The 27,009-nt window shown below is 37.3% G+C and overlaps 1 protein-coding gene across 4 annotated transcripts in view; it reads left to right on the top strand.

The window, feature by feature from the left end:
* The window catches only part of LAMA2 (laminin subunit alpha 2), a 345,325-nt gene that overhangs the window by 285,720 nt on the left and 32,596 nt on the right, over positions 1 to 27,009 (top strand). For 3 of the 4 annotated variants that reach the window (XM_048296906.1, XM_048296908.1, XM_048296909.1), the window contains exons 42-50: positions 7,883 to 7,999; positions 11,037 to 11,219; positions 12,875 to 12,880; positions 13,962 to 14,116; positions 15,666 to 15,809; positions 16,710 to 16,843; positions 21,695 to 21,854; positions 24,292 to 24,416; positions 25,013 to 25,175. In XM_048296906.1, coding sequence (XP_048152863.1) covers positions 7,883 to 7,999; positions 11,037 to 11,219; positions 12,875 to 12,880; positions 13,962 to 14,116; positions 15,666 to 15,809; positions 16,710 to 16,843; positions 21,695 to 21,854; positions 24,292 to 24,416; positions 25,013 to 25,175 — 1,187 coding nt within the window. The remainder of the gene's footprint in view (positions 1 to 7,882; positions 8,000 to 11,036; positions 11,220 to 12,874; positions 12,881 to 13,961; positions 14,117 to 15,665; positions 15,810 to 16,709; positions 16,844 to 21,694; positions 21,855 to 24,291; positions 24,417 to 25,012; positions 25,176 to 27,009) is intronic. The other variant, XM_048296907.1, reaches the window with a different exon arrangement.

Raw genomic sequence — 27,009 nt, forward strand, 5'->3', positions numbered from 1 at the left:
AATACAAAGCATGTTTTGCAATGCTAGCCAGAGATACCACATCTCTTGAGGATATCTAAGGTGTTTTGCCTGAAAGTGGAAGCATGAGGAGGTCAAATGAAGCTGTTTGCCAAACAGAGTAACCGGTGAGAATTGTTAAGTATCTCCTTAAAAAAGAAAAACAAATACTAAAAACATGTCTGTAGAGAAAAGATTTCATACACACAAGAAGATATCTATGTTCCTGAAGCATCAATACATGTCTAAATGCAGGTAAATGCAGGTTAAGTCATAAGATCTGTAGATTCCAAACCAAATACTTTGGTTTCCTAGTGAAAAATAAAACATCTTTAATTTCTCTTCAACATTTTCCACTGGGGAAAAAATATAAGGCTTTGAGCCATGGTTTTCAGTGAGATATAAAAGCTGGTAATTCAGGTCAGACTGTCTGTAAAATGTCCTTAATATTTTCTTATCAGTAAATGGGAGTACTCCTGATGAATGCCATTGCGTGAGAAGGTAGGACAGTAGTCAGTAGAGACACAGATGAGGTCTTACACAAATAATTAGCTGCAGAAATGCAGAATGATGAGCAATTGTCTGAGTGGCACTTCTGTAAAGCAAGACTAAAGAGATGCATGGATCATGTGTTGGGTAGAGGTGGTAAAGGCAGATGTCACAGAGGAGTGCATGAATAGGTGCACACTTTCCAAAACACATGAAACAATCCTTCCACTCTCTTCAGGGTTTCTAGTGCTTTAGCTGAGATACTGGCCACAGTCTTGGGCACTGAAGTTCATGAAGGCTGAGGTGGTTTGCAGAGTCCTGAAAACATTATGAAGACTAATTGGTGATCTAGCAGAGGAGAGATGAGAAGAAAGATTGAAGTAATGTAGATTTAGCATGTGGATAGAGAAATAATCGAAAGGATTTCATATTCTTTAGTATGTCAAGGTTTCTCGAAAGAAGATGGGACTAACATATCTCAAATGCACTGATACCAATCACATATTAGGAAAATCCCCATTATAATTAAAATACAGGAATGCTGTATTTGATTGCTGAGAAGATCAGGGAGAAAATGACCTTCGAAAATCTTTGAAAACAGCTTAGATGAGCATCGGGGGAGTGGCTTTTGGTCAGAAGGAGAACAATTCTCTTTGGACAAATACTTCTTCAGAGCCTATGACTAAATAATCTTATCACTGCAACAAAAATCAGTTTATTTCTTGGGTCTTTATCCAGACAGATTGTTTTATAGGTCCTGTAGGAAAACACTTATTGCAACACTAATGAAGCATCTGTTTAACAGTATTCAATACTTCTTTCTCCACAGCATTCATAGGAAGGAATTGAAAAAATAATTCATTTCTACTAAACCAGAGGGGAAATAAGTATGATACAATTATCCACTTTTGAGTAGGCCAACACTAAGTTTCACACATCTGCCTTTGTGAAAAATGTTAAATATTACTGTTCTAATTACTTTGTTTTTACATATAACAAAGAAAGCAATTCGGAGCATAGAGTGTTTGTGCCACTGATATAGTAAAGTCTGAGAGGAGGATCTCTTAACTGAGTCCTCAGTACAACTCTTTGAAAGTCTTCCATCTGAATACTAATTCCAGAAAGAATAAGTTCAAGCTGATGATTTTGTGGTTTATTTCAAGTTAGTGCACTGTAATCTCCTCCTTTTAGTAATTTGAAATTTTGGTGTATATATTTTCAGAAGCTTATGTCCAGTTACTGTAGTTTTTGAAAAATTCTTTCATACTAAATGCATTATAGTTTAGCCTGATTGAACTGGCTGGAGCTATAATAGGGTTAACCTGGAGTTAACCACAAGGATGGAAGAAACATAGCACTTGAAAACCAGTGTAAGAAAACATATTTAGGACTTGGAAGAAATAAAAACAAGGGGGAAAAAATATCTACGATATGATGTTTTTGTTCATCATAGGTTCTGAAAATCAAGCTGGGTTTTTTGGGGGGTTTTTGAGGGTTTTTTTGTTTGGTGTATCAGAACTAGAAAAATCACACATAGTAAATATTCGAGGCGGAGTTTTAAACTTGTCACAGAGATGATGCATGAAGCTTCCCCATCCTGCTAGCTTAGTTAAAATACTTTTTATTAGAAACAAGACAGGTTTTCATAATAGAGCCCTGTCTTCCATGTTTTTGCATACGAAATTCTCTTTGGCCTCCTGGGAGATACATTAAGAAGAGCATACAGCATAAAGGAGGTGATCCATACAGCTTAGTCATCTTTTGGCTGTTACTACACTTTAATTTAGTTTTGGCAGCTCTAGCATTTCCAGCTGCAGAACTAGTTAACAAGTAAACATAATGTTTAATAAGGTCATAAAGCATAATGTTTCATAAGGTCATTAATTGCATTTCATTGTCATACACTGTTTAAAAGTGAAAAAACATCATTACTTTCTTGTAGCTGAACTGAGGGAAAGAAATGTGTCTGAGTTACTAGTAAATCTTGGATGTGTATTAGGGTCTTCTTTATTGCAACTCTCTACTGCCAGATTCAGTACAGATTTAGGGCTGGAGGAACAAATTTCAGGAAATATGTTATAAAAAATCCCAAGACTATGAGAAGAGGCCAGTGTGCAGTTTCAGTAGCATGGCTGAAGAAGAAAAAAACAGTCATGCTTTCTGGAATGCAAACTGCTGCAGTTTGCCATGGCTGGTGCGAAACACTAAAATGTCTGCGCTGCCTCTCCCTGCCACAGCATTTCAGTGAGCAAACTGGACACCTCAGACTGGAGTCCCTGGCTCTCTGTGCCCCCCAGGTAGGTGTAATGGAGTAAAGCACAGTGCCCTGTTTTCAATGACAAATTAAAATAGTACCTCTACGAGGATGGACGTGAATTCCATGTGTCCACAAGACTGTTCAATTTAACCCTGAGACAAGATAGATTACAACCATTACTGCAGAAAATTTTGAAAAAAAAAAAAGTTATTTTCCCATTGTACCAGTGAGAATTTAAGTTGATAACAGCTTCATAATTCAGAGGCAAATGTCCAAACAGCCCAAAGATTCATAAAGCAAACTTAATGCAAGCAGGCAGTGGTGCTTAAAATGCAGGTATTAGATCTTTATCTATGTTTTTGCCCCAAACTGAAGGGTAATGAGATGGAGCTTTCTTAATGCTCTTCAATAGGTCTTAAAGTGCTTCATAAAGACAAACATTCTGAACTTGAAGAGTATGCCTTTTTACATCTAATAAAACATGTCCATGCTCCACAGCTTGACCCGTGGAGATCAGTTAACATTGTGCCCAGAATGCAGATGTGCAAGAAGAAAACGCAATGACAGATTTCTGTTCCCCACTCTGCTTTTGCACCAAAGTGGTGATATTATTAGTACTGTGAATAACATAGAACATATGTTATTAGTATTATGAACATAATGCCTTTTGGATGTCTTGATTCTCCCACGACAGAAAGTGAGAGTTCGGTGTCAGACTAATAGAAAGTTATTTTCTTAGAGTCCTTATAAAGCCGCCCTTTCAGAGTCTCAGCTGGAAGTGCAGGATGGCTAACAGGCACTCTATAAAGATCTGGCAGACAGAAGTAATCACTACCTTAAAATTTCTCTGTCTGCACTACGGGAAGTACATTAGTTAAAGTAATGAAGACCCATAAGCCACTCAACTAATATATACTCCAAAAATCCAGCCTAGGCCATGATAGAGATGGGAGTGTTTTCCTCCTACATTATGACATTCCCCTGATTTGTGGCCAATTACCTGAGTTATCAAATGGCTGTTAATCATGAAAATGTTTTATATTACCACCAAAGACTGCTGAAACACTCCTTACAAAGCAAAGCTTCTGACAAAAGCTATTAGAATGGAGATTTAGTAATTTTTCTCTCTATGGGGCTAGGAGTTAGAAAGAATAACCCTGGTGGGAGAAGCAAACTCTGTATGTAGTACTGTGGCTAAGAAGGAATTTTGAAATTTGGGCTACCAGTGAGTAAATGCTGCTGCCTGCTAGCTTCATTTTCTCTATGCCTTGAGGGACTTTTCAGTTTGCCAGGAGCAATTTTTCTTCCTTAAAATTTTGAGTTTACAGTTTTAAAAATATACTTAGCCCTGTGCCTATTTCAGACTATATACAGACTTTGTCAAAACTGATCAATGAAAAGTGAAAATAAGATGCATAAACTCCTCTTCAGCTGGAGACTGCTGTCAGGTGGCTACTGAAATTCTGCTCATGTAATTTCTTTTGCTTAAGAATTGACAACTTGAGGGGGACGTGCCTTGTCTGACAACACGTGAGTATTTTTAGCTGAAGTATTTTTCAGCTGATAGGCAACATATCCAGCTGATGGATCCCTTGTTTGTGTATTTTCCTCTGTGTTGTCTTTCTGCTGACCTGGCATATTGCATTCACCAGATTATTGTAGTCAGTGCTAAAAGTACTCTTTTTAAAAAGTTAAACTTAATTAGCTGCATTTCTCTAGTTACATCTCTGTCTCCTGTTTGTTCCTAATGCCAATTTCTAAGTCTTGCTTGGTTTAGGGAAAAAAAATTCAGCTTGTGACCCATGTTCCTCTTTATGAGACTGTGGGGAGCAAGAATGCTATTTGGAAGAAGTAATACAAAGATAACAGAAAGGGATGTGTGTAACCGTCAGTTCATTTCTGCAGTTTCCAATCAATAAAAACAGATGCATTTGTTGGTCCTTGGTAGATTTCCAGCTTGAGTCTGATTTTGGGATACATGCATTTGGTAGCATAGCCTTAATGATATTTTCTTGCACAGTTTCATGTGGAAAAACTGTATTTATCCATACTGTCAGAAGGTACCTGTTTCCACTGTGTTCCTCTATATATGTGTTCCACCATGATGGTGGCACATCGTCAGCAATTAACCAGTGTCACCTCTGTATGTGATCTGCAGAGACTTGTAAAACTGTGTGTCTCTTATAAGAGTAAATCACTCCATATAAACAGTAAGTAACTAAATCCTTGAGTTCATCTTAGGATGAAATATATGCACACAGGGTTGTTTGGGTTTTTTCATTTGACTCACTTCAGTTTATTCACTCAGGGGAATAAGGGATGATGCTTTACCCTGTAGTGCTGTTTCATATAAACAGAAATTGAAAATTTTTGTTCATGTTAACCAAGCCAGCAAACCTAAAGGCCAACACATGCAAAGTCCTGCAGGTTCCTGCTTACTCTTTAGAGCTTAGTTTCAGCAATGCATGACTAGTTTTCCTGATTTGAACAACAAACATTTATTGGCATCTTGTGCCATCTCTGTGCAGAGCTAATCAAGTGGAAACAGGATTGAGATAAATGTCTTATGATACTCCTCAACCTACGCTTTAATGAGAGTTGACAGCGCCTGGCATCTTTCAGTGCAGACCTACTAACCTCTTCCAAGCCAGACAGGCTCTGTAGTTTGGAAAATCTTAGACTGTAGCTGCCTGTATTTTGACTAACTTAGTGCTTAACTGGAAGATCTTGGGCCTTCAAATCCTTGACCCAGATTTTTTCATAAATGCTAATAATTAAAGGATATGGAAAAGCTGACATGAAGTCAGTTCAATTTGTGATTCATGCAACAAATTAGTCCAGTGTTTAATGCAGAGGCCATCTGGATTACAAGATAAGAAGTTAATTAAAAATAAAACTTAATATCTCCATGAAAAATGAACAATTTCTTTGAAAAGCTGACACAGGACATAGTATCTCCTCACTTCTCATTGTGTAAGAGCCTCCCTAGGTGCTTATTTATGGGTTTATTATTGTAACTAACAAAACCACTCACACAGTAAAAATGTATTTGAATTAAAAGAAAACCTATTAAACAGGTAGAGTCTCAATATTCAATTTCAAGACTTGTAGGGAAACTTCCCTTGTTAAATTCCATAAAAACCAGTTTGCTGCTATGGTTACAAAGCTGAAAAAAGAAGTCTGGAAACATGATTCTTTGGAAATATAACTAGGGGATAATTAGCATATTGGATATGGCAGAGTAGAGAGGCAAAAAAGAGGTAATTTAAAAGTATGCTGCAAAGTTAGAACACCACCACCATGAGTCAAACTTCTCAGAAATGTTGACACACTTTATAAACATAAACATCCCACTGGAGACACCAAGAAATTATCAGGCAGACCATAATTTCAGAATTAAATGGTGGAAATTAAAGCAGTTTTGTCAGTATTATTACTTAACAAGAAAAGAACTCCAATAAAATCTCAGGGCATACAAGACCAGAATCTCATGAGTTCATCCTGGTTTAACAATATCACATTACCAGTAAACTCATTCAGCAGTGGGAACAAAAGCTGTCATTTAGAAATAAAGCTGTTTATAAGGGTAAGAGTGATCATATAATACATGCAATTTTTCCAAACTTTATTCTAGTGATAACTTTGCCTCTCACAGTTCACGCAAATTCCTGTTCTTCTGCAGAACATTTTGCAGGAGTGAAGGCTTATCTCCAGGCACTCCTGCAGTCCTGTGTGTTGCTCTAATTTTAATAAAGTGAACAGATTTCTTCCCCAATGACATTTCAAAAGGTCTAACAACAAAAGTATAGTTCTCATTTAAATTCCATGTGCTGTTTCAGCCTTGCTATAGCCTTGGAAAATTTAATTAATAATTTCTTGTGGGCAATATAAATTTTGTTTGATTTTTCTCTTTACCAACTGCTTCTTGCACATCTAATTTTAAGAAACCTTACTTTTCTAGAATTTGTGAAATGTGAATCACATAGGTGTTTATATTCAATAACCTGTCACATACTTGAAGGTCACAGTCATAGCTTGTCTCCTGAACTCCTTTTCTACAAATTATTCTTCTCTTCCTGCTATCAAGCTCAGTCATGTTAAATTAGCTTCCCAGAAGGATATGCCTTTAAGATAAGAAATTACCAGCTGTCTGTTCCAAAGAGCTTCATATTGATACAAAGAAATAACGAAAAACGCCCACTACATAGTGGTTTAAGCACTAACTACATTTTTTTGTGTCAAACTTTACTTCTGAATTTTGGGATAATGTCTGTTACAACAGCCATAAAGCTTAGCTGGAATCTCAGTTTTGAGATTGCTGCATTGCACTGCTGGATATGGTTCAAAAGACCCTGTGTAATTTTTATGCAAAGTAAATGTTGAAAAATAAGAACTTACTTGTTAATGAGGACATCAGTTTCAACTGTAATGTACCAAATATGACACACCTGTGCCTTTGATTTGTACTTGTCCTTTGATTTGAACAACTTCTTAACTATGAATGTTTTTACTAGATGGGGGTTTCCCCAAAGCATTTGGAATGTTTGTGTTATAATAACCTGTTGTTAGTGTATTCATCTCATATTGATGATTAGTGAGCTTGTGTTTTCCTTGGATGTTATGTCAGCATCTTTGAGAAAATCCAAGAGAACTAGGCTCTGGCCACTCTAATTGCAATAGCAAGCTGGCCTAATTGGTCTTGTCTCTTTCACACCACGTTCAACTCATTCAGCTCAGGCAACCACCTTAAGAAGAAAGACAGTAGCTTAATCTAGGAATCAAAACAATGACTAACATCACAGTTGTTGAATCTATCAGTGGGTAATTGTGTGAATTTGCCTAAATCATAACATCGTAACAACAAGTTCCTTCCTCTGCACACCATTGAAAAACCCATGATAAATATACAACAGTACAAGGAACTCATGTGTTTAGATGCTGTGGAAGTAGGGAGCTTAAGGAAACCGGAGAAGATGATCAGCAAACCCCACAACGAATTCTGCTGGACTTTCTTATTTACACTATTTGATATCTTAATGAAAAATGGCTTGCTTGTTATGATGCGCTTTAAATTATGTGCAAAGAAAGGATAGTGAAAACAAAAAGTTAAAGCCTTTGTATCATATGCGCTTTTTACAGAGAAGGGTGATAATCTGAACAGCACACAGAACAGCCTGAAAGATGGTGATGAGAAGAATTCCATTCTCCTGAGAGCTTTGAATGAAACCTTAGGAAAGCTGTCAGCCATTCCTAATGGTAAGTCAGAAAAGTGTTGCAACATTTGACTCAGTCCTGCTCTTTTATTTCTTTTTCCATCACTTAACATTTGTCTCATCAATCTTTGGCTGTGTCCACACTGGGTCCACTTTGACCACTGGGTGTTATAAGACAAAGATGAGTAATGTGAGAGAGAAAACTGAACTGAAAACAGTTACATGGTATCAGTTAGAATTTTGGGATGGTAAAAGGTACCATGCTTCTGCAGTTTGCGGAAGGTTTCTGAAAAAAAAACTTTTAATATCAGGAATTATGATGCACTCCGATACAAATAGTCTTTTGTTTATATGTGAAAAGTCTTTTTTGAAGCTACTGTTTAATGAAACACTGTAATTTCGCCAGTGTAAATTAATCCAGGAAGAATAAGACTTACTGACTTTACAGCAAAAGCAGGGTGCAATTTGCTGGGTTTTGTCTTACCTTTCTACCCCACTCTTAACATTTCCAGCCACTGTTTGGTGTTGTACATGTTTTTTAGACTGCAAATTACTTAGAATTGGAACAGGTTTTCCTCAATGGACTCGGAAGTGCTGTGCTCTTGTGACCCACCCCTGAAAGTGAGGGTGACTGAGGTTCTTGTTAATAGATCCCTTGGGGCAGGTTAGAGTGAAATGACACTGAATGGCCAGTGCTGATACATAGATAGATAGATAGATGTATATATACATGTATATATACATATATATATGGCAGGTTAATTTTAGAACAATTTGATTGCAATGGAAAGGGGATATGTAGCCATTTGGGTTATTGACTATAGAAATATAACAATATAAAAGTATAAAAATATCACTTAAGAAAACGTGCTGGTTTTTAAGAAGTTTTGCTCAGTTTAAAGGCATGGAAAGGCACAAAATTAATTTCTGGGCATAGGGCAGTGACATGGGATACATATCATAAAGTCACCCCAAGACAGAAAAGAAAAGAAAGGAGGAGAGGTTAGTAGAGAGGGAAGACACCACCACATGTGGATCTTTCAGCAAGACTTGGTTGTTGCAATTTAAATGTCCCTTGGTGGAAGCGATGGTCACAGTCTTGGTCCATCCAGGGTGGGGGAAACCCCACACAGCATAAAGTTCAGTGGGTTAAGGTACCTCTCCTGGAGGGGAGTTTTACACTGCATGATGCAACACTGTGGATCATGTGTTGTCCTCTGGTGGAAGGCCCCAGAAATGAGTCTGGGGGTTTTGGTGGTCTATGACCCCTTCTAAGACATGACAGCTGTTTCTCGTGCCAGTGTAGTTGGGCCAGTTATGCCTTCTCAGAAGGGATGAACACCTTCAGGCCTGTGTGTGAATGTCCCCATACATCCCCCGGGGCAGGCACGTTATACACCGAGCTAGTTGTGTAAGGGGGGATATTGGCATGGTAAAAAGTATTACCCCAGCTCCACAGGATTTGCTTCTAATCAGCCTTTTTCCCTATCTGGCTCAAAAACCATCCCCTTACTAAACAAAGGTCACTTTGTTTGGATCATCCTGCAGTGATGATGGGTGAGACACCTGGGCTGTTCTTATGCAAATCAGAGGTTTCACCACCACACACTCAAAAACTCTGCTCCTCCCCTTAGTTTGGGGACCTCAGCATAACAACCTGCTGCTTTTGCCAATGGACCATTGCTTGAGTCGTTAACCTTTAACATTTCAGTGTCTCACAAATGTGCATTTGTCATGGTGTATAGAGTTGGGTTTTTTTTAAATGTAATACTCATTAAAATCCCAAAGTCCCAGAATGTTAGCTACATTGCATTGTGACAGCAAGGGACAGGGAGTTTCATTATAATGGGTAGTGAAAAATAAAATTAATGTTTTAAAAAATAAAGTGTTTTAAATCAAGGTATTTTGCTATGAATTTTTCTCCAAGGAGCACTTTATAAACTGAAGTTAGGACTTAAGAGAAGTCTATGAGGAATATCTGTGTTCTGTCTGATTTCTGGTGGTCTGGAATGTTCAGACTGCAAGTAAATGCTTAGGATGAAAAACAATTTACTATTCATCTTATACATTTTGGTGGCTTTAAGATTCCAGCTAACTGAAAAGTTTTGTTTTAGATTTGATAATCCTTGAAATCAGGCATTCACAAAATAAATTGTTTAATATTTCATGCTCATCATATACCATTTCTTGGGTTTTGGTCAAGATGCTGACATGGGTATTTGTCTTCTTGTGCACAGATAGATGTCTCAGTCAACCAAAATGGACCTCTAAGGCCTGTTAACCTTAGGACACAGAATACTAAAAATGAAACAAGTAAAATATGAAATATGCAATCATTAGCAATGTAATAAACTCTTGGCAGATTAGAGTTACAGGGTGCTTGCTCTTGCCACAAGGACACTCATAAAAACAAGCAGATGAGTATTAAGAATGAAATTCAGAGGAAATACATAGCATGGATAAGAAAATGCAGTAAATTAATTGTCCAACAGGAAAATAATCAAATGAAGAAGGGAGAGAAAATTGTATACAAGATATATGACCATATATATCTTGTTCAAGGATTCGAGAAAGCAGAAAGCAGCTTAAACTAATAATTCTTGTGTCCCTGCTATAATAATAGTCAGATAAAAGCAGAAAGATTCAGAATGAGATAGACAGATCGTGTGTGGGACAAGGACCCACATGTGCAGGGATGGCATAATTTAAAGTGTGGCTGAAAATAATTTGTAGGACTAATAGAGGGAAGTAACACAGTAACTCCAACTTTCACTCAGCCAGAAAGGTCCATGACCTTTTACAATGACCCAAGAGGAACTACTTAGATATGATGAAAAAAGGAAGTGAAAAAAGGAAATCAGGGCTCTCTTTTCTTTCTTTTGTCAGGACTGGCAATGATAATGGTTTATTAAAGAGTCAGTCGTATTTCTGAGGTGCTGTTGTATTTTGGGGTTTTTTCAGAGCCAAAACTTCAGAAATAAAGGTGGAGTTCTTTTGGAGCACAGATATAATGTATCTTTACTCAAAAAAGTTACTTCTATACTCTGGGCAATCATTTCGTTATCATTTTCTACCTACAGATACAGCTATAAAGGTACAGGCAGCCAAAGACAAAGCAAGACAAGCTAACGATACTGCAAATGACGTCCTGGCCCAGATTAAAGACCTCAATCGGAATCTCCTGGGCTTGAGAAAAAACTACAGTAAACTTACAGACGATGTGGCCAAAACAAATGCAGTCGTGAAGGATCCTATCAAGAACAGTAAGATCTTTTTCGGGTTGTTTAGTGGTGGTTTTTTTCGGTTTGTGGTTTTCATTTCATAGATCAAAATTAAACAGGGACACTCCAGAATTTCACTTACATAGCATTACTACAGTATGCTGGGATAAAAGGACTCTCTATCATTTCTGTTTTCTGGGCTTCTTATGTGTGAAAAGGGACCAGAGGTCCCTTTGAACCCTAACAATTCTGTGATTCTGTGAAAAGAATTTTAAATCTTAAAGACTAGTGCTAGTAGTTGGAAGAAAAGCTAATGTCAGCAGGAAGAACAGGTAATGAATAGATTTGTTCCTCAGACTATTTAAAGTATTTAAGAGGTGAATAATCAAAGATTCTGACTGGCAATTCACTGCCTGATTCAAGAAAAATACCCCACACTAAATCTTCAGTCAATCAGATAATCAGTCCTGGGAGTAGTGCATGACTTCTTTCATATACATTACTATTTTTGGTACAGCACTGAAGACACTTAAAAAAAGATTCTGGTAATGGGGTTTTGTCTGCTTTTTTTTCTTTTTTGAGATAAATTCTATTATCAAATGTGACAATTACTTTAGCATTTTCACTTTGGTTAGAATGGATAAAAATGAATTCTAGTTTACAATACATTTTATGGTAGAATGCTAGACCATCCATATCATATAGGAGCATGCAGCCACAGAACTAAAGTGTCTTTAGAAAATGACCAAAGAACTAATTTCTCAGCTCTTCTGGGCTCCCCAGGTTGTTACCAGCTTGATGAAGCTGGGCACCTAAAAACATACAGTTCAGGAGGCTGTCATTCTCATTCTATGGACAAATATCCTCTTCCAATTGTTGGTGTACTGGTGAAAGAAGTTAATCCCAATGGCTGTTTGTCACTGCCTGCCTACTGCAAGTTCCCCATCCCTCATCAGATGAGATACATGTGTGGGCCCCAGTAAAATTCCCATTGGGTGGACTGATCCATACAAGTTTAGACAATATGAAAAGTAGTTATTGATTGAAATAGTGTGGTTAGATTATATCAGGTTGTAGAACCAGGAGATCTGTAAGGTGTCTTGCAGGGTAGTGGGTAACAACTGAGAAGCAGTCTTAAAGCAGTCATTTCTTGGCAGTGCTGAATCTAGACTAGGCCGTCTGTTGCAGCCCAGGTATTCTGAGCCTGTGGGTAAATTAGCATTTTAGTTGAGATTAGGAGTGATAATTTAAAATTTAATCTCTTGATTGTCCCCTGTCACCATTATTTTGTTTGCACTGAAGAATGGTCTTAGCCCTTGCAAACTGTTTCCTGTTAGATAAAGATGAACTGTAAGATGCTCTCCAGAAGTACACTTCTATCATTCTCCAAACGTTAATGGATACTCAGATTACAGAATGAGATTAAAGTAATGTAGGGTGAACCATTCCAGATGTATAAAGTAAGTATGCTGGCACTCATGACTACATGCAAAAGTAGATACAGCCTCTCTTCTATATCAAAATTCAGGCCCTGAATTCTCATTTTGATAGATATGCAATATTTAAAAGGTAAAAAGTTATCTATAGACTCCTCCTGTCCCTTACTTTACTTTACATTTCTGTTTAGGTCTTCAAAACATTCTCTTATGTTATCTTCTGTTTTTTCTCTTTTCTTTGTCTCCATATCTTGCCTGCAGAAATCTGTACGTATGTTTTTCTTACTTACAGCTTTTAGTGTGTGTTTTCCAGTAAATAATGATTCACTGCTTACCACCAAAGCTTCTGCATGGTCCTCTATGTTTCACATTCATAGAAATAGCTAAATAGTTACTTTTTGAAAACTTTGAGGTAAAGTGGCTTGGTAGCTAGTTTAACTTACATGAAACCTTAAGAAGCATCTTGAAGGTTTTGGTATGAGTGTTTGGGTCAAAAAACTAGATATGCAGTTTTTCATGCTTTATCTAAGCATTATTTTTATTGCTATTATTGTTACTATTATTTTCAGGTAATATGCATCTTTCTGGTAAATGTATGTTTGTCCCTTTCAGTGTCATACACAAAAACCCACACCCTCATGCCAGCCAAGTGTTGCAATCCTTAGATCTGCTGATGAATTGTCAAAGAGAGGGTATTATTCACTAGTTGTATGTTGAGAGGCAAAAAAGGAATTTGAGGCTTAAAAAGAGGCAAAACTATCCTGGTAAAATTATCTAGTTTGCCTGAAAAAAAGACAATCTTTTACAGTTTACTGCCACTGTTTTTAAATCTGCTTTCAGTACACATACAGAATTTTAAGCTTGTGACCAGAATAAAACCTTTTTGTATTTGTGCCTATTATAGTTAGTTCAAGAATTAATTTCAAGTTAATTTTAACCCAGTAATTTCAGAAATTACTTATGGAAACTAACCAGTTTCATTAATCTAGCCTTTTTCTTCAAAATTTTAGGGTTTTTTAAAAGAAGAAATCAAATATTTCATTCATAAATGTATTTTGCTTCAGGAAATGTTTTCCGTAACTGTCATCCTGACCTGAAGCATAACTACATCTTGAAAATCCTGCTTTAATACCAGTGTTTGCTGCTATTGCTACTTCAACTTGATTCTAAACATTCTGAAATTGCCTTATTGTGTTCAGGTAGCTTCCTGGTCTGTGTGTACCTCATAGTAGCATATACAATTGCCTGAGCATTGTGTATGCAGAATTTTCTTGGATTTTATTATTGCAATGTATAATTAGTCTCTGACACTATTCTCTAAAGCTCTGCCTTGATCTTTCTTACAAAGTTGCTGATGCAGATTCCAGTATTAAAAACCTAGAAAAGGAAGCAGATCGTCTGTTAGATAAAATCAAGCCAATCAAAGAACTTCAGGATAACTTAGGGAAAAACATTTCTCAGATAAAAGAGCTGATAAACCAAGCTCGGAAGCAAGCCAATTCGGTAAGTCCTGTTTTTCAAAAAAAATTACCTTTTGGGTATTGATGGGGTTTTATTTTCTACTTTTTTATTTCTAATCTACAGTATGAGTCCTTCCTAAATCTGAACATGTGTAAAGGGAGCAAATAATGGAGTATAATTTCTCAGATAAAAAGAGAATATTCTGATGACTTTCACTCTGTGTCTTGTTTCTTCATTTAAAACATGCACTTGTTAAATGAATAACATCTGAAGGAATGGATCTCGAAGGGTTATTTTTGAGAAGTGTTGTAGGTGATAGTACAGCAGAAGAGTCACAATATCACTGGTTTTTTTTGTGAAAACGAAAATGTATTTTTCTGCTTCAGCACTGATATTAAGCCCCTGGTTTCATTTCATAGAACTTATTCAAGAATGATAGCATCTCAGACTCACTGAAATTGCTGAGTATATCTGCTTTTCCCATATTTTTGATTTTTCTCTGTCCAGTAGCAGAACTTGAGTTAAGAATATATTTCTAGTCCATTTCGTGAGTTTGGAATCCATCTCCCTCATTCAGCAATACTGTCAACTCTAGGATCATCTGGTTAATTCAGCTTGTGATCTAAACAGCAAAGGAAAATGAATTGTGTAGATGGTACTTGAGAAATCTTCCTCAAATATGGTTGGAAAAGAGTTTTTTTTAAAAAATCAACATAATAATAGGATAATGGGAAAGAAGAGTATTCCACATATGTGATGAAATTTGCAGAGAACAGAAAGACAGGCTACAGTAATGATGTGTTTTGTTACATTCTTCTTCTGTCTAAAGGCTTTGAAGTACTTAACTGCTCAGCATTTCTGAGATAAAGAAATTAAGAGTTTGGTCCTATAATGGATCTCCTTTTTAGTAGAGTTTGCCCTAAACATAAGGTGATACCATTATGTACTTTTCCTCTAATGCATAAATATGTCTAACTGGGATTGAAACACCATTGTACTGTCATTATGTCTGTGCTGGCATTATGAAAGCAAACAGTAAAGTGTTTTTATCTGTACTCAGAGCCTGAGGAAACCAGCACATATATCCAAACGTGTTACTCAGCTGTGGAAATAAAACTTAGTTATGAATACCAACTCCATTTGGGACTATGTAAAAGCAGTGATAGAAATAATTGTTGGTTTAAAAATGATTATGAAAAGATGTCTTAAATTGGCATAATCAAAGATATTTCAAGGAAAAAGTAGATAATTCTGACTACCCAACAACAATATGCTGTAATTCTTTCAGGAGTGCTGCTTATTTTCCTAGCTGCATATTCTACTTATAGACTATCTGTACTGCTGGAATTCCACTGTTCGTCCTTTAAATGTGAATGCCAGAAAGAGATTTTATTTCCTTTTACTGAACAATCCCAGAAAGAAAATTCCACTTCTACCTTCTTCACATATCCGAGGAACTCCATGGTACATGAAACAAAAAAATGTGAAGGAAAAAAAGTATAATAGTCTTATAATTATTTGGAAGCATCTATGGTTAATTCTGGAATAATAAGCAGTGAACTGAATTCTTTCTGTTATGCTTTTTTTGAAGATCAAAGTGTCCGTGTCCTCTGGAGGCAATTGTATTCGCACATACAGACCGGAAATAAAGAAAGGAACATACAACACTGTCATTGTCAATGTGAAGACTGTAGTTGCTGACAATCTGCTTTTTTACCTTGGAAGTGCCAAGTTTGTGAGTCTGTCTCCTGCCTTTCATGTCAGAGTTGCTCAATCAAATCAGACTACTGACAAATAAAGAAGATGAGAAAGGATTTTCTTTCACCTAAAGGCCTCAAAGCAGTAGTAGAGGGTCTAAGATAATCTAGACTTTTACTGTCTTTGGTACTAATATAGAGATTCCTAAAATATGACCAGAAAATTTTTTACATATATCTTTATTTAAAGTAGATATTAAATAGCAGGCTTGTACATGAACTACATTAGAGCTTTAAAATTCACAGTGCAACCAGAGTAATTTTGGAGTTGTTTGTGGGTTTTCCCTTGGGAATGAAGTAGCTAATCTTATTGCATCTGTCAAAGCTCCTAGTTATTGTAATTTTAAGTGAAGACTACAATTTCAAGCATAATAATGGTGAATGATTCAGTTTCCCATGAGGCCTATAGCAGACAGACTTCTAGAATAACCAATAATAATTCAGTAAATGGGAAAAGTATTCTATTTCCAACTTTTTGAACTATGTCTTTTCTTTACCTAACACAAAATGAAAAGGCTCGATGGCATCATGTATCCTGATGTTTTTCTGCCATCCCATGGATGTTTCAGAGTGTTCCTCTGAATTAAATCCTTCTATTGATGGCCGCAATATTAACATTTCTGTTAGCCTGGCAGTCATTTAATGCATATCACTGAGAGAAATGATTTGCTGTCTTTAGCTTCAGATTCCTTGTTTGAACCAATAAAAACAGGAAAAAGAAGGTCTCATTTTAGGGCAATGTGAGAATTAATGTCAATTCTCTACTGTTTACGTGTGGGTTTCTGATGCCTCATTAGACCTTCTGAAATGTGAAAACTTCTGGAAAACTTCCTTAATTAAAATATGAGATCACTTCTATTTTTGTATTTTGCATGTAGACTGACTTCTTGGCCATAGAGATGCGCAAGGGCAAGGTGAGCTTCCTGTGGGATGTGGGATCTGGAGTTGGACGGGTAGAGTATCCAGATCTGACCATTGATGATGGGTTTTGGTACCGGATTGAAGCCTCTAGGTAAGTATATAATTCACTTCCAAGATTTTAGAAAAAAATGGCTAATATGTGAAATTCTAGTCTGGTTTAACAAAAGGTTTTGGACCTGCAACAATCAGTACCAGAAGTGTATACACTACAATTACTATTGAAATGTCAATTTTCTGTGTCAAGAATTTACTTTAATCACATATTTCCTCTCTGGCATCAAGAGTCTATGACTGCTTATATTTTTTCCCTTTTGTTTATCTGTCACTCTATCGATTGTCTCCTTCAACTAGCTTACTTTTAAAGTCAGTTACACGTTTTGGCACTCGAATAACTACTATTCTTTTCTCCTTGAATTTTAAAGAGGAGCAGCTTTTCTGAATTTCTGGTCTTGATACAGTACTGCAAGTGAGTGGTCTGTTACACAGCAGTATCTTGATTCTTGCTCAGAATGCCATTTCCATAGGCAAAATGTCTCATCAAACTGGAAATATTTATGAAAGATACAGTTTGTGAAGACTGAAGAAGAAGTTATTCTGGAAAGTTAAAATACATTTTGTAATTTGAGATCAACTGTTTAATGCCTTTGAACTTTAGAAATATAGATACATAAATATTCAAATCCCAAATTTGTTAGTTGAAGCTTGTATTTTCCATTCAATAGCAAACATATGGCATATGGTGTAGTAATCACAGCATAAGGATTGCATAACTTTATAGCCTTTATCTTGAACAGATCTTAGTAATTTAGATAACATCAGCTGTATTGTAATTTAATAGAAATCTGAGTAATTTCTCCTACATCATTACAGTTAATTTCACATGGTATTAAACATGGAATGGATAATATAGTCAGAGAATGAGAGAATGAAGGAGGAAGAAAACAAAGCGCTCTAATTCTGGTAACATGCATAGCTCCCAGAGGAGGAAATGGCATCCAGTTTAAATAATTCAGTGAAATCACAGAAATCAGCCATTCAGAGCAGAGAATTAAATAAAATTATGGCACGGTCTCCAGAAGCTGGCTTAATGAAACCTTACTGCTAGGAGAATACAAACTGGGGTACAATACAAATTGTTGAAATCTTCACCAGCTCATATTATGCATACCAAAGCAGCTTCATGACACAGTAATGCCAGGCTTTCATTTACAAGAAAGCTACTTCAGCAGAATATGGAGCCAGGGCATGGTATAAAATTCACACATCCTACAAAAGCCCATACCTATTAGCTGGTTGTTCTGGATATATAGGATGTGCATGCCATTAGTTTCAAACAAAGTGCTGGATCAGCAATTTAGAGTGATTACAGCTGCACAAATCAGAGGTACAGAGCAGTGTTTAGGAGAATTACATTGCAGAGGCATTAGCTGGATTTGTGGGATTAAGATGAAGAGCTTGGGACTGATTTTGTATTCTTAAGGCAGACTTCACAAATCACATACCCTACGGAAGAGTCTTCAACTCTGAATGTTTTAGTCCATTTGATAGCTCTCCTCAAATTCCCTCCATAAGCTGTTGGAGAGTTTTACTTATTTCATTCCCTCACACATTTTCTCCAAATTTCTGTTCAGTTTCAGCCACAGACTTTTTCAGCCTGACAAAACTGCCTGAGCAGCTGGAGCAGGGCATCTGCTTAGCATATAGACATAAGATGAAATTCTGGTCTTACTGAATTTTGCCATTGTTTTTAGTGGTGACAAGGATTGACAAAAATAATGATATGGTGGTCAAACCCACCATAGGTTGATAGCCATTCTTAAGGATCCCAAAGGGTTTTAAAAAGAAGAGATGTTGTGGCACAGAGGTTGGAAAAGTCTCAATTTCACTAAGCATCTTGGATGAAATCTAAATATGAAAAATCTAACTGTTGAGTAATGATCAGAGATGGTTGGTTGATGCATGCACCAAAATTTCTGGTTAGTTAGACTAAATTGATAATTATTGCATCACTTTTCCAGGAATACTTTTAATTTTCATCACCTTTTTTATTTAAAGCATATTGATCCTTTGCATTTTATTGTATATTCGGAGGTTATAATGGAAATAATTTGAATTTTTTTTTAATTGAAGTAAAATATGTTCATTCCTATAGGACTTTCTAAAGGAATTCCCTATACTTTGATGGTACAGGAGTTTAGAGAATGTCACTTATGAGTTACTTACCTGCTTGCAAAAGCAAATCTGATTGGCATCAAGAACTGCAAGTATCAAGATCAATTCAAGTATCAATTAACAAAGGAAAGTTGGGCATAACAGTATGTGACAAAATGATTTAAAGCAGATTTACAACATGAAAATAGTGTCAATTTTGTGAGACAGTCAAATGGATGAGAGAATATTTTTGAGACTCACTAGATCAGTGTTACTTGACTTCAGGAGGCCTCAATTAGGAGCAGGACCTGATTAGTTGTGATTTTAATCAGCTGTGATTTAAGTATTACCATTGTTTTGATTGTTAATGACAGAGTTTAAGCAGTGTCCTTCCTTTGAGGACAAAGGATGCCTGAATCACAAGTTCACTGTAGACATACCAGTTTAACTCAGCAAGAATTCAGCCTTAAAAGTACTGTAGCAAATACAAGCCATGCTTTTCAAGGAAGATTTTCTGTGCTTCCAAGGGGTCAAGGAACAGTAAATGTTGATGACTTGCAAAAGTCATCTCGTTTATATCATGCATCTCCTAAGGAGCGAACACAGCATGCATGGCATTACATAAATTTTTCATAGAATTATAGAATATGCTGAGTTGGAGGGACCCATCAGGATCATCAAGCCCAACTCCTGACCCTACACAGGACACCCCCAGGAGTCACACCATGGGCCTGAGAGCATTGTCCAAACACTTCTTGAACTCTGTCAGGCTTGGTGCTGTGACCACTGCCCTGGGGAGCCTGTTCCAGTGCCCAACCATCCTCTGGGTGAAGAACATTTTTCTGATATCCAACCTAAACATCCCCTGTCTCAGCTTCATGCTATTTTCTCAAGTCCTGTCACTGATCACAGGAGTAAAGAGATCAGTACCTGCCCCTCCATTTCCCCTCATGAGGGTGTTGAAGTCTGCATGAGGTCTCCCCTCAGACTCCTCCAGGCTGAGCAGACCAAGTGATCTCAGCAGCTCCTCATAACAGGCTTCTCCTCCAGACTCTTCACCATTCCTGCTTTGAACATGGCCCTGCTTTGGACTCTTTCTAATAGCTTAATGTCTTTTCTGTATTGTGGCACTCAGAACTGCCCCCAGCACTCAAGCTGAGGCCACCCCAGTGCAGAGCAGAGCGGGACAATCCCCTCCCTTGCCCATCTGGCCTGATGCACTCCAGGACACGCTGGGCCCTCCTGGCTGCCAGGGCACTGCTGACTCATGTTCAACTTGCCGTTGACCAGGACCCCCAGGTCCCTTTCCATGGGGCTGTTCTCCAGCCCCTCATTCCCCAGTCTATACACACATCCAGGGTTGTCCCATCCCAGGTGCAGAATCCAGCACTTGCCCTTGTTAAATTTCATATGGTTGGTGATTCCCCATCTCTCTGCTTTGTCGAGGTGTTTCTGCAGGGCCTGTCTACCCTCAAGGAAGTTGCCAGCTCCTGCCAGTTTAGTGTCCTTTCAGTGTCTTTTTGCATATCAGCCATGAAATGCTGGTACGTCCTCTGTAATCCTCCAGTTTTACAGAACTGACTATCAATAGAACTGTATCTTCCAACCTGATGACTAGTCATGCACAGGGTAGCAATGTCTTTTTGCTGTAAGGTTAGCCAAGCTCTTTCTACAAGCTCCATTGTCCTCCCTAAAAAGAGAATTATTTATAGAAGAGACTCCATTGTTAGCATTTCAGTCTGTTTGAAGATGAAAGACATCCATACTATTTGTGAATTATTAGACACACTAAAAAGTGTCAGTCTGCTCTGTGACTTTTGCATTATTGCACTTGAGTGTTTTTAAACTGCAGTCCTGATTTCAGCGCAATATAGACTGGAAGTACCAATAACTTTCTTTCAGAAAGCATCAGATTTCAGCAGTTTGAAAAAAGTTTTTAGCAACTTTTAGTCTTTCAAGAATTATTACATTGAGAACTTTTATCCCTTAAAGGGCTTCACATCAGTAAACCTTCTGCTATAAACCAGTTGCACTTCAGACCCACACAAGTCCATGGGGATGGGATTCACCCAAGACTACTGAGGGAGCCACTTTCAACCATATACCAGCAGTCCTGTTCAGCTGGGAAGGTCCCAGGTGGCTGCAAGTTGGTAAATGTGACACCTCTCTATAAGAAGTTTCAGAAGGAGGATTCAGGAATCATATTTCTCCACACTGTGTTCCTTCTGTTGTAAAAATATGTCAGCAAACTCCTTCCATGCCAATTACTACATTAATGTAACCAAAGGAGTAGAAGACAAACTGATGCAGAAACTGTTAATGGCAAAGTTCACTGCTGTTTTGTTGCCATCGGTATTTGATGTGATTCATAGAGGACAATGAGGCAATATTCTTGAACATAATGGGGTTTGTGCCTGTTTGAAAAGCAGCCTGACAACTCCACTGCAGGAAATGCAAATTCTGTACCTCACAGTGAAGGAAGCTGAAGTGCTTTGTCACTTCAGTTCAAATATAATCTAATAAACATTTTTTGTTTTAGTCAATGCACGGTCCACATCGGGTGTATAGTGAATTTTGTTCAAAAAGGACATTCAGGTGAGGAACAAATCTCGTTCTGTGATCGTGTCTTTAACTTAACGCAGGCATAAGTGTCTGTTCATTTGTATCAAAATGAAGCATAATCAAGTCAGTTGTGTGCTTCTCTTAAAAGGCATCATATAAAATAGAGTTTTCCTATGTTTGGTGTAACTATTGATTTTGTATGCTTAAATTACTTTTTTTAAATATCTAGGACTGGGAAAAATGGCACGATATCAGTGCGAGCTCTGGATGGTCCTAAAGCCAGCATTGTGCCAGCCACGTTCAGTGCTGTTTCCCCACCTGGATATACCATTCTGGATGTAGATGTTAATGCTGTGCTGTTTGTTGGTGGTTTAACTGAAAAAATTAAGGTAAGGCCTTGTCTGGTGTTACTGTGTTAGCTGGCTGTTTGTGTGGACAAATTGTGTTATTGCTTAAAATAGAAATAGTAAATTTTAATACACTGGTATCATTGTAGTCGGTGCGTAAATCACAAGTAGTGCACCTGCCCTTTTGAAAGATTAATGGGATTTGCCTAGACTGAGGTGCACAGATGTGAAATTTCACTGCCCACAGTGTTCCCTTCTGATCAGAAGCCCTGTAGCTGTGTTGGTGCAGCATTTAGCCCAAACAAGTAATTCCTGCTGGATAGATGGATGCTTTACCTTGGGCATACTACTGCCCTGACAGGCTTACTTTCCTGAGTGACAGGAACTCATTTCTGTTTCCATACATTTCTGGTCTCCTAACAATGTATATAACAGTATATTTTCGTTTGCATACAGGGTTTTTCCTTTGTCATGTATCCACAGTATCACTTCCTCCTTTGCAGTCTACTTTTGGTGTTTCTGCTTTATTTTTCTTCATTTTTGTTCCGGTTTCCTCCCCTGTACTACCCATCTTTTTAACTGCTATCTACATCATACCCCGACCTATTTTCTCTTCTCTTTGTCTGTTCAGTTTTCTGGTAACTTCTTCTACCTTGCTACACTTCATGGGATGAATAGAAGATTCATGCCACATAGAATAGATGGAAATCTTTAAAACAAGATTATTCTCCAATAAAAGCTAATTAGCACTTACTTTCCAATGACATTCTTTACAAAAAAATTTAAATTGATTATTCTGTTCTTGATCAATATTTTAGCATTTGAAAAGAAGCTAAAATTTAGACTTTCCCAAATAGTGAACTCACTGAACTTCTTTTACTCTCAAGTTTGTATATGTCTTCAAGTGTTAAAATAACACAATGTGCAAAAAACTAAGTGCAAAACTTGAAGGGTTGTCCAACAATTTTTTTAAGAACTCTCTATTTTTTCATTTTAGTAAGGAAAATCTTCCTGAATTCTTTTTTTCTCCAGGTAAATAAAGACCAGGGCAGCAGTAGGAAGGCAGTCTGTTGTAAGTTTGGTATGACTGGTATATTTGCAATGTCGAGTTTTAAACACTGTCAGATTTTTTTTGTTCAAATACAGTCTCTGAATTAAAATATAACTTCTGTTAATTTCTGTCATCATGTAGTACAGTTGTAAGGCTCACAAAATGAAGACCTTAACCAAGATTTTTCTAAAACTATGCAGCTCTTTGGACATTTAATCAAGATCACTGATACATCTTAAGTTGTTGACTCAGATATCTGCTTTTTCATATTATTGGGTTTTGAAATGCTTTGGATTTGTCCTACAGTTTTGTCCATTCCTGTTTGCATGCATCTCTTCAGTGTATTCAAAAAGAAAGTTGATTTTCAGTTTTTAAAAACATCTTTCATGTGACTTGTATAGAAGACTATGATACTTAGATGTCATGAATTTTTTAGAAGTGACATTAAGTTCATACTTGTTGCTAATTATGACCTTTCCAATTACCCTGGGAAATATCAGTAGCACATTAAGTCTTTTGAGTCATACTTTTCCTTGAGTATTTTCAAATTGCACTTCTCCCTATTCTCTTGCAAGATCTTAATATTTGTAATTGCTGTAAAAACAGCAGGTGCTTGTCTATCTGAAATCGCTAAGTGTATAGATTTTTAATAAGCTCATATTGATGAACTGAAATTTACATGAATCAGGGTATTTTTAGAAGAATAATTTTGAGCTGAGTACTCTGTGTACTGTCAACTATTACTACCTTCATCATGGTACCGTGTTATGTTCTAATGAGTGTTACTCTATGTGCATGACCCTAGCTTAATGAGTTCTGATGAGACGTGTTTTAATTGCTTTGCCGTCTGCACTTTTTTCTGCATCCAAAATTCAGCATGAACTTTACAGGTGTAATAGTTGAGTTCTCAGTCTGTCTTTTAGCTTGGGCAGTCTGCTCAGTTTCCAGGGTTTCAAGCATTACAAGAGAAACACTTTGGTTTTTGTTTTGTGGGCAAGATTGCTCATAGTCCTTTCTTGAAAGTCTTAAATGAAAACCCAGTTAGGCAGGCCTTGAACAGGTGAGAGCAGGCAGCTCTCTGAACAGCCAGAAAAACTGATGGTGGAAGCCAAAGCAACTCCTTGTTCTTCAGGACTTGTTCTGCCTAGGCCTTCCCAAGAGTCTCAAATCTATGTGGTCTTTCTCATTCAGACTGACACAAAGTTTAGTTCACATTTTCACTGATCAGTTGTTTTGTAGGAGCGCTTCTCAGATTAAATACTACTCTTGATATTTAAAATATTAAGAAGCACCTTATGGGGGTTTTTTATGATTTTGTATGGAATTTTATATGGTATTTATTTTTATGATTTTTGTACTAGTTATGTTTTCAGATGCAGTAGATCGCTTTAAATTCACTTCTAAGGAGGTTTGTGTTTTCTGTTGCAGAAGTCAGATGCTGTAAGAGTCACCACCTTCACTGGCTGCATGGGTGAAACCTTTCTAGACAGCAAACCCATAGGACTCTGGAATTTCAGAGATATCGAAGGCGACTGCAAAGGGTGTGCTGTCAGGTAGGTAAAGCACTGACTGTTTCTTGAACTTCTTAGGGAACCTGTCTGCTGTGACATTTACATTCAGGGTAAGTAGCAGGAATTTCCACAGCAGCCATCAAATTCTAATGTGTATGCAACAGAAGTTAGGTTGCAATTATGCCGAGAGGGGAAGCGGCCAGTCTGGGCTGCAGATGTGGTCAGTGCTTTATCAGAACTGAGATGGTGTGACAGTGCTGTGATAGAAAGGCTCCTGACAACCAGTAACCAGAAACAGTCAAAGCATGAGAGAGCATAAGAACCACAGCGGGACTGAGTCTGGCTCATGGACAGCTGTGCTGTGGGTGCCTGCACTTCTCACGTGTCATGGAGCAGAATCCAGTGCCTCATAGTGGCTTTCACAGCCACCAGGGTAGTGAGCAGAGACCCCACAAAACAAAGGTGTTTGCATTCTCAAAATAGAATGAGAAATCCTGTCCTGTCAGGGGGAGGTTTGATAAGAAATCAAACCAAGTTCAGGAAGACTCCCAAGAGGTGTCCCAACACTTCCCTAGCCCTGCACTTTTTATTTTAACTTCATATGGCAAAGGAAAATGGTTAGAATTGCCCCTTTTCAGCCCACAGGTGGCAGACGGTGAAGGGACGGTTCAGTTCGACGGTGATGGCTACGCCATGGTGAGCCGCCCAATCCGCTGGAACCCCAATATTTCCACAGTCATGTTCAAGTTCAGGACCTTCTCATCAAATGCTCTGCTGATGTATCTCGCTACTGATGACTTGGTAAGAACAGCCAGCTAACCTCTACATTCCTTGCAGGTTTCACGCCATCTTTGCAGAGACTGAATTCATCGAATCATAACAACAATTAGTAACTTAATGTACCACAGTCCAGGAATGATGTTGCTTGGTGTGATGCTTCACTGCTTGCCAAGTGGAGACAGTTTTACAGTGTGGAGGTTGACTGCCTAATGTTTACTGAATGAGGATCATCATGTTAGACTGGGGGCAGTTCCAGCTTTTCTGAAATTATTAATCAATTTTCCTTTATTCCAGGTGTTTATGTGTGTAAACTTTTTCAGTTGTGTTTGTCTATTCGTGGTTTAAAATATCACAGTGTGATGGCAGGGGGAATATGGGAAGAGACAAGTCTTACATAGAAATCCTACTGATACAAAGAAAATGTTTATGTTTAATGTGAGTGGGTTTAAAGGGGACTGGTGCAACAAATTAGATGTAATAGTGATTGTGTTTTTCCAGTATCTACAAATGATGCCTCTTACAGCTAAAATAGAGACTAGAAACATTAGTTATAAAGTTGTTTAAGGTTTTTATTCACGCACAGTATCAAAAGTGTATGGATAACAAGGAGAAATTACTTATAAAGACACCTGTCCAGATCTGAATAACTCATATTCGGCATCTCTGATCCAGATTGATTTGCATGACTGGCAGGAAACAGAGTCCTTCCCTTAGCCTTTTCATATGGGGCAGAAATTATGTACAGTAGTTTTCACTGATGTTTTGAAGAATTACTGAGCACTCACTACTTTACAAAAACTGTGTTTGTGTAAATCAGTCTTATGTCAGATTCCTGTATTTTGGAAAGAATTATCAAATTCTGGAATCAAGCTGGAATTATCAATGAGGAGGATGCTCCTCCTAGCTAACTATAGCAAAAGCTAGCATTTTATTATGTAGTTTTTCTAATGAACTTTTATAATTGAATATTGAAAGTATAAATAATGTCATTATTTTAATTACTTTATATAATTATTATTAATTTATGTATTTTTCTACCAAAAATAATATTTAATTGAAAACTCAAAAACACTATTCCCTGGCATATTTTGTCTTTTATAATGCTGTCCCACTGCATAAAAACTTTGAGGATACTCTTTCTAATGATGCATGGATAGACATGCCTAAGAATCCAGAAACCTGAGTTTGATCGATTTTACTCTGAGAAGAGGTGGAACTGACTATGAGCAAAATTACAATAAAAATTTCTCTGGTACATTTACGTCCTGGGTCATAGCTCCACCATTACTTAATGGCTTTCATGCTGTCCAGTTCCCTGGCTATTGTTTTGCTTTTTGTATCCTGCTGGCTCTTTTTCTGTAGACAGTGCAGCATGTATCATTGCTCCAGTCATCCATCTCCAGTTGCTGCTTAGATACTGGTGTTGGTGGCTGATGAAAATTACAGAGTTCACAGCTCTCTGTGTCTCCATCTCTCTGTTTCTTTGTTGCTTGCATAGATTACTCTCTGGAAATCTGGTAAAACATGCCCAGTTTACCATCTTTACTATTTTTGTTTTCAGCCTTGAAAGTGTAAATCTAGCTGAGGTATGCAATAAATACACTAACTATAGTACAGACATAACTCAAAGCTGAGTTTTAGTTTCAGGTAATTATAACATCCATTTTTATCTTCAATCTAAAATAAAAGTACAACTGTCCCATCAGAACTACACCTAAAATGCTAGCAAAATTCCAGCTAAATTAGCAATCCAAAAGAGAATAAAAAGGAAAAAAAGAACTTGGCATCAGACTTTTATACATGAGAGTCCTGGGTAGTAAATGCATAAGTTGTGGGGCTTTTTAAAAGGTTAAAA

This window comes from Corvus hawaiiensis, chromosome 3, assembly GCF_020740725.1.
Source record: "Corvus hawaiiensis isolate bCorHaw1 chromosome 3, bCorHaw1.pri.cur, whole genome shotgun sequence".
NCBI lineage: Eukaryota > Metazoa > Chordata > Aves > Passeriformes > Corvidae > Corvus > Corvus hawaiiensis.